The sequence below is a fragment of the Oryctolagus cuniculus genome, chromosome 3, assembly GCF_051225735.1.
Source record: "Oryctolagus cuniculus isolate XC-2025 breed Fujian yellow rabbit chromosome 3, ASM5122573v1, whole genome shotgun sequence".
In the NCBI taxonomy this organism is placed as follows: Eukaryota; Metazoa; Chordata; class Mammalia; order Lagomorpha; family Leporidae; genus Oryctolagus; species Oryctolagus cuniculus.
In genome coordinates, this window is record NC_142869.1 from 136,421,190 (window position 1) to 136,428,831 (window position 7,642).

The 7,642-nt window shown below is 41.1% G+C and overlaps 1 protein-coding gene across 3 annotated transcripts in view; it reads left to right on the top strand.

Moving 5' to 3' along the window:
* Positions 1–7,642, top strand: part of COG5 (component of oligomeric golgi complex 5) — a 358,927-nt gene that overhangs the window by 14,589 nt on the left and 336,696 nt on the right. For all 3 annotated transcript variants that reach the window (XM_008258350.5, XM_070071149.2, XM_089328437.1), the window contains exons 4-5: positions 2,388–2,442; positions 2,543–2,612. In XM_008258350.5, the coding sequence (XP_008256572.1) occupies positions 2,388–2,442; positions 2,543–2,612 (125 nt within the window). The remainder of the gene's footprint in view (positions 1–2,387; positions 2,443–2,542; positions 2,613–7,642) is intronic.

Genomic DNA, 7,642 nt, shown 5'->3' on the forward strand with positions numbered 1-7,642 from the left:
GAGAGAAGCACAGATGAGGTTCTTGGAAAGGAATTTTGATTTCATTGTAAATGTAGTGTAAACCTTTGGAGGGTTTAATCAAGAGTATTGTGTGATGAGATTATAGTTTCCTCTGGTGGCTCAATGGAAAGAGAATTGTGGATTCAGGGATACAACATTAAGGTATTTAGGATAGTTGAAGTCGCTGCTACCTTGGATTGCACTGGTGGATGGAGCCCCAGCTATATTTGCAGGCATCTGGGGGAGTGAAGTAGCAGATGGAGAATTTCTGTCTGCTTCTATTTCCCTGCCTTGCAAATAAATAAATAAATAAAATTAATAAAGACCTTGATTAAAAAAACATCCAACAGAAAAGTGGGAATCCTCAAATCCAAAGAAAGATTCTGGGCCTTATTAATGCATTTTTGTATACTGATCAGGATGTTTATTAGGCTGGCGCCGCGGCTCACTCAGCTAATCCTCTGCCTGTGGCACTTGCACCCCGGGTTCTAGTCCCGGTTGGGGCACTGGATTCTGTCCCGGTTGCTCCTCTTCCAGGCCAGCTCTCTGCTGTGGCCCGGGAAGGCAGTGGAGGATGGCCCAAGTCCTTGGGCCCTGCACCCGCATGGCAGACCAGGAGGAAGCACCTGGCTCTTGGCTTCGGATTGGCGCAGTGTGCCGGCCCTGGCGGCCATTTAGGGGGTGAACCAACAGAAGGAAGGCCTTTCTCTCTGTCTCTCTATCATTGTCTAACTCTGCCTGTCAAAAAAAAAAAAAAAAAAAAAAAAGGGAGGTTTATTAGTTCTAATAGTATTTCATTTAATCTAAGACAATGTGCGTCTATTTAAATTTATTCATTTTTTGAAAGATTTTATTTGAAAGGCAGTTACAGATCCGGAGCCAGGAACTTCTTCTGGGTCTCCCCTGCAGGTATTAGGGGCCCAAGGACTTGGGCTATCTTTTGCCGCTTCCCCAGGCCATAGTAGGGAGCTGGATTGGAAGTGGAACAGCTGGGACTCGAACCAGCACCCATATGGGATGGGCGGCTTTACCCATTATATCACAGTGCTGACCCCAAAATTTCTTTTAAATACTATATTTTCAAATAGGCAACTATGCTAGTTTAATATAGAAACTGATTTTTATTAAAGAGTTGAATTCCAAATTCTCTCTACAATAATGGCAAGCATAACTAATAAAATTTAAGATCTATCTTCCTGAAAATCTTTTTACTGCTTTTATTTTAAAGATTTATTTATTATTTACTTGAAAAGCAGAGATAGAGAGGTCTTTGATCTGCTGATTAACTTCCTAACTGGTCCCAATAGCTGGGGCTGGGCCAGGCCAGGCCAAAGCCAGGACTTTGTTTCAGATCTCCCAAGCCGGTGCAGGAACCCAAGCACTTGAGCCCTCCTCTGCTGCTTTCCCAGGCATGTTAGCAAGGAGCTGGATCAGTGTGCCGGCTGTAGCGGCCATTTGGGGAGTGAACCAATGGTTTCTCTCTCTTTCTCACTGTCTAACTCTGCCTGTCAAAAAAAAAGTACAATGTGCTGTAGAAGAAAATAACAAGAAAATCTTAATTAGTTGAGGGGTTTGTTAGTAAATGTTTTTGTTAAGCCAAGGCTTGAAGGAATAGAAGTTTATCTGAACATAGATAGGGAACCTTTTTTTCTGCCAAGGGCCATTTGGATATTTATACCATCACTCGTGGACCATATGAAATTACCAACTTAAAAATTACTCTGCTGTAGGTTTACTAAATTTTGAGCCCCAATTGTGGTTGCCTTGGTAGAGCCTGACCAAATGATTTCATGGGCCAGACATTCCCCACCCCTGATCTGTCGGGGATGAGGATTGGGCCAAGTGGACCAGGCAAAAAGAGAATACTGTTTCTGGGTCATGTAGGCCTTATAGGCTAAGCTGTGGACTGTGAAGTGTGGAGTGAAGGGGGACAGCATGGAAAAGTTTCAAGTAGAGGAATGGTATGATTCAGTTTGAACTTTTAGAAGACCAGATTTTTTTTTTCCTTTTTTTGTAATTGTAGTAAAAAACACATAACATAACATGGATCATTTTAACTCTTTAAAGTATATGACTCAGTAACACTAGTCTCATTACAATGTTTTGCAACTATCACCGCTGTCTACTTCTAGTATGTTTTGTTACCTTGAATGGAAATCCTATACCTTATACCCTAAATAGTCATTCCCCATTCCCTGTCAGGCTTCTGTCCTGGGGCAAGGATTGGAGAGCATGAAGACTTACAGTCTTTTACAACAGATGTTGGTTGCTTAGATTAGGATAGTGGCAGAAGTTAAAAAAAAAAAAGTGTATGTGAATTTTTTTTAAAGTTTTGCTTTGAGTCCTTTTATTGTGTATAGCCAATGTACACTGTTTTGTTTTCCTAGGTGTTCTTCAGATGATGCAGACAAGAATTGGAGCTTTACAGGGGGCTGTTGATAGGTATTGTTGTTCACTTTATAAATTAATGGAATGGAAACATTTTTAGTCAATATTTGAAATTGATTTTATTTTCACTTTTTTTTTTCTTTTGCCCCCATAGGATGAAAGCAAAAATTGTTGAACCGTACAACAAAATAGTAGCACGCACTGCACAGCTAGCAAGACTTCAGGTACATTCTCACTTTTATGTCTTTGTACTTCATTATTCATGATGTTTTGATAAGAAGGAAATTGGAAGAGTGTGAGTTCAGAAGAAGTAATGGGAACAGAACATAAGAGAAAAGGGTGAAAAAATCTAAACTTAAAATAAGATGTCCAATTTTAAAAAAAATTTAAGCTATTCAAGTGAATTATTTTAACTCTGATTTACTGACTTGCGTCTTTTTCGGTTTCTTATGTGGTTTACAATTTTCATGTATAAATCCTTCATCTCTTTGATTAACTTTATTCCTCAGTTTCTCTTTTAGATAAGATTTTGTAAATGAAATTATTTCTTTTATGAAGAGTGTCTCAGTGTGTAGAAATGCAACTGATTTTTACATGTTAATTTTTATATCCGGCAACATTGTTGACTTTTTGATTACTTCAACAGTTTTTTTGGTTTAGGGTTTCTATATATTATATCATGTAGTCTGCAAACAGGACACTTTTACTTTTTTTCTGATTTGAATTATTTTATTTATGTCTAGGTTAATAGATCTGGATAGGACTTCCAGTAATACAATGAGTAGAAAAGAATGGACATCCTTGTTTTTTTTTTTTTTAATTACTGATACTTTCTTTCTTTCTTTTTTTTTTTTTTTTTAAAGATTTTATTCACTTATTTGAAAGGTAGAGTCACAGACAGTGAAAGGGAGAGACAGAAAAGTCTTCCATCGGCTGGTTCACTCCCCAAATGGCTGCAATGGCTGGAGCTGGGCTGATCCCAAGGCAGGAGCCAGGAGCTGCTTCTGGGTTTCCCACATGGGTGCAGGGGTCCAAGCATTTGGGCCATCTTCTGCTTTCCTAGGCCATAGCAAAGAGCTCAATCGAAAGAGGAGCAGCCAGACACAAACTGGCACCCATATGGGATGCCAGTGCTGCAGGCAGAGGTTTAGCCCACTATGCCACAGTATGGCCCCATCCTTGCCCTTTTTTGTGATTTTTTTTAAAGGAAAAGCTTTCAGCTTTTCGCTAGTGTGGTATTAGCTGCAGACTTATCATAGATGGCCTTTATTGAGTTGAAACACATTCCTTCCATAGCTTGTTAGTGGACAACTTTTTACCATGAAAGGATGATAAGGATGATGGATTTTACCAAATGTCTTTTTTTTTTCTTTTAAGATTTATTTTACTTACTTGAAAGAGTTACAGAGAGAAGTAGAGATAGAGAGGTCTTCCATCTGTGGTTCACTCCCCAATTGGCCGCAACGGCTGGAGCTGCGCCGATCCGAAGCCAGGAACCAGGAGCTTCTTCCGGGTCTCCCACGTGGGTGCGGAGGCCCAAGGACTTGGACCATCTTCTACTGCTTTCCCAGGCCATAGCAGAGAGCTGGATTGGAAATGGAGCAACTGGGACACGATCCGGTGTCCATATGGGATGCTGGTGCTGCAGGCAGCGGCTTTACCTGCTGTGCCACAGCACCGGCCTCAGTGTTAGTTCTTTAAATGTTTGATAGCAGTGAAGCCATCAGTTTTGGTGCTTTTCTTGAGAGACTTTTTATCATAGATTCAGTCCCCTGACATGTTATTAGTCTTTAGATTTTCTGTTTCTTCATGATTCAGTCTTGGTAGGTTATATGTCTATGAATTTTTTTATTTCTTCTAGAGTATCCAGGTTTCTTTTTTTTCTTTTTAAGCATATTTTCATTTCTGTTTAAGCCAGGTATACTGTGGGACAGATAAAATGTTATTTAGACAAAATAAAATGCATGATCCACATTTTTCACTTTAATACATTTCAGAGTACAAAGTTAACAATATTCTCGATTTTTTTTCAAATCCACATATTTTTATCTGAAATACAATAATTTTTACATAAACAGTTCCTGCAACAAAACCAACATATTAGAATGGTTTATTTTTTTAAGCAGTTGTAGTACAGCCAATTTTCCTCAACAACCTACCAGAATTCATCCAAGAATATAATATTGATAAGTAAACTAACATATAACTTGGGCCAGACATTCACAATTAAAGGACTGACTTGATTTAAACCTAAACCAAAAATGATTTTTGAAAATATATTTTAAAAATATCCTGCCAATCACTGTTTACACATTCCTTTATGCTTTCACACACAAGTTCAAGAAGTTACTCTTTTCTGTACTTCATAGATCTTTGTATGGGGTCAGCTCTCATCTCTTTCACTCTAATTCTTTGCATTGACCTGTGCCATTTGTCTAGCTAAGGACCTTTTTTAGCTGAAATTAGTTTCTTCGTTGTTTGCCTTTGTGGATGTGTTCACTGACTCAAGTGGTTCTGATGTTCTTTGTCTTTCCTTGTCTTTGAGCTTGTGTTTTCTTTATTTTTTTATTTTATTTTATTTTAGTTTAGTTTTTGACAGGCAGAGTGGACAGTGAGAGAGAGAGAGACAGAAAGGTCTTCCTTTGCCGTTGGTTCACCCTCCAATGGCCGCCGCGGCTGGCGCGCTGCAGCCCGCGCACCGCGCTGATCCAATGGTAGGAGCCAGGTGCTTCTCCTGGTCTCCCATGGGGTGCAGGGCCCAAGTACTTGGGCCATCTTCCACTGCACTCCCTGGCCACAGCAGAGAGCTGGCCTGGAAGAGGGGCAACCAGGATAGAATCCGGCGCCCCGACTGGGACTAGAACCCGGTGTGCCGGCGCCGCAAAGTGGAGGATTAGCCTAGTGAGCCGCGGCGCCTGCCTGAGTTTGTGTTTTCTTTCCAGTGATGTTTCAGAACTACAGGGCTTCTCTTGGTTCCTTACTTTGTCTTTTTCAAAGTTTCTTACTTTATTGGCTCTTTCCTTGTCAAGAAAGCCATTCTTTCCCCAGGCTTTTGGATTGCTTTCCATCTCTGTTTTTTTCTGAATACTGAACACTTACTTGTTTTCCCTATTTGTATCTATTACTTTTTTTAAAAAGATTTTATTTGAGAGGTAGAGTCACAGACAGTGAGAGAGAGACAGACAGAAAGGTCTTCCTTCTGTTGGTTCACTCCCCAAATGGCCTCAACGTCTGGAGCTAAGCCTATCCAATGCCAGGAGCCAGGTGCTTCTTCCTGGTCTTGCATGCAGGTGCAGGGACCCAGGGACTTGGGCCATCTTCTACTGTTTTCCCAGGCCACAGCAGAGAGCTGGATGGAAAGTGGAGCAACTGGGACTAGAACTGGCGCCCATATGGGATGCTGGCGCCACAGACGGAGGATTAACCTAGTGTACCACGGTGCCCGCCCCGTCACTGTTTTCATATATTTCCTTACTTTCCCATGTTCTTTTTTTGCTTTGCTTTTTCTTCCTGCTCGCCTCCCTTTTCATTGCGTAAGTCATGATTATTTCATTGTCTATCTCTTTCTTTTTCTCTTGAGGATATTTCTCCTTGTCTGTCTCTTTGCCATTCTCTGTCATTTCTTCCTCTTTGGTTCCTTCCCCTTAGTTTATTTTCCTTTTCATGCCTCTTGCAATGGGAATCTTTTTGTGCCTGTGAAAATTTTTCTTGTATCTTGGAAGATGGTCATAAAGCTCCAGTGCCAGGGCCGGCTCTGTGACATAGCAGGTTATGCTGCTGCCTGCAGAGGGATGCTGGTTTGAGTCCCGGCTGTTCCACTTCTGATGCAGCTCCCTGCTAATGTGCCTGGGAAAGCAGTAGAAGATGGCCCAAAATCTTGGGCCCCTGTACTCATATGGGAGACCTGGAAGAAACTCCAGGCTTCTGATTGGCCCAGCTCCAGACACTGTGTCCATCTGGGGAATGCACCAGCAGATGGAATATCTCTCTCTGTCTGTCTCTCCCTCTATCTCTGTAAGGCTGCATTTCAAATAAATAAATAAATATTTAGAGAGGTAAAACACACACACACACACACACACACACACACACAAAACTTCAGCTCTACAGCCAGACAATAAGGAAATCTCCAGCCAAGAAGGCGAATGATGCCAGTGGCAACGTTAAAAAGAACCTCAAGGATAAAAAGCCCAAGAAGGGGAAGCCCTACTGCAGCCAAAACCATCTTCATGAGAGGGATTGGCAGGTACAGCTGGTCTGCTATGCATTCCAGAAACACCCTATACCACAGGAAGTATGGCGCTCCCAAATCCAGGATTGAAAAGAAGAATGTTTTTGCTACTGTCACAAAACCAGTTGATGGTGACAAGAATGGTGACACCAGGGTGTTTAAGCTTCACAGATGCCTTGATACTGTCCCACTGAAGATGTCTCTCTCTCTCTCTCTCTCTTTTTTTTTTTTTTTTTTTTTTTATAAGATCTATTTGTTTATTTGAAAGGCAGAGGCAGAGAGAGAGGAGACAGAGGTTTCTATCCACTGGCAGGTGCAGGGACCCAAGCACTTGGACCTTCTACTGCTTTCCCAGGCCATAACAGAGGGCTGGATTGGAAGTGGAGCAGCTGGGAAAAGAACCAGTGCCCATATGGGAGACCTGGAAGAAGCTTCTGGCTCCTGGCTTTGGATTGGCCCAGCTGTGACCATTGCGGGCATTTGGGGAGTGAACCAGCAGATGGAAGATTCATTCTCTCTCTCTGCCTCTGTGTGACTCTGCCTTTCAAATAAACAAACAAATCTTAAACAACAACAACAAAAAAAACCCTAGAAAACGGAGTGGTACAAGGTTGATCAGAAAGTTGTGGATTCGTAAATATTACCAAAAATCAAGGCTATTCCACAGCTCCAGGGCTACCTGTGATCTGTTTTTGTTCTAATGAATGAACTTTACCCTCAAAAATTGGTGTTCTGAATTTTGTAGGAGAATCTCATTAAATAACTAAAACTCCTTGTGGGGAAAATTTATTTTTTGGTAATCGGTCAGTGTAATTGCCTTTCTGTTGATCTTCCCTTTTATCATGTCCTCTTGACTTGAACTTTGTGTGTGGTATTTGGCACTATGCCCTCTTTCTTTTTTTTTTACTCATTTATTTTTAATTAGTGCACATGTGCTCTTTTTTATATAAAGTCCTTTTTATTAGTCAAAAATCACAATCACCTTGATTAAAAGGATGGGACACTCCACTCTCAGCAGAAAAT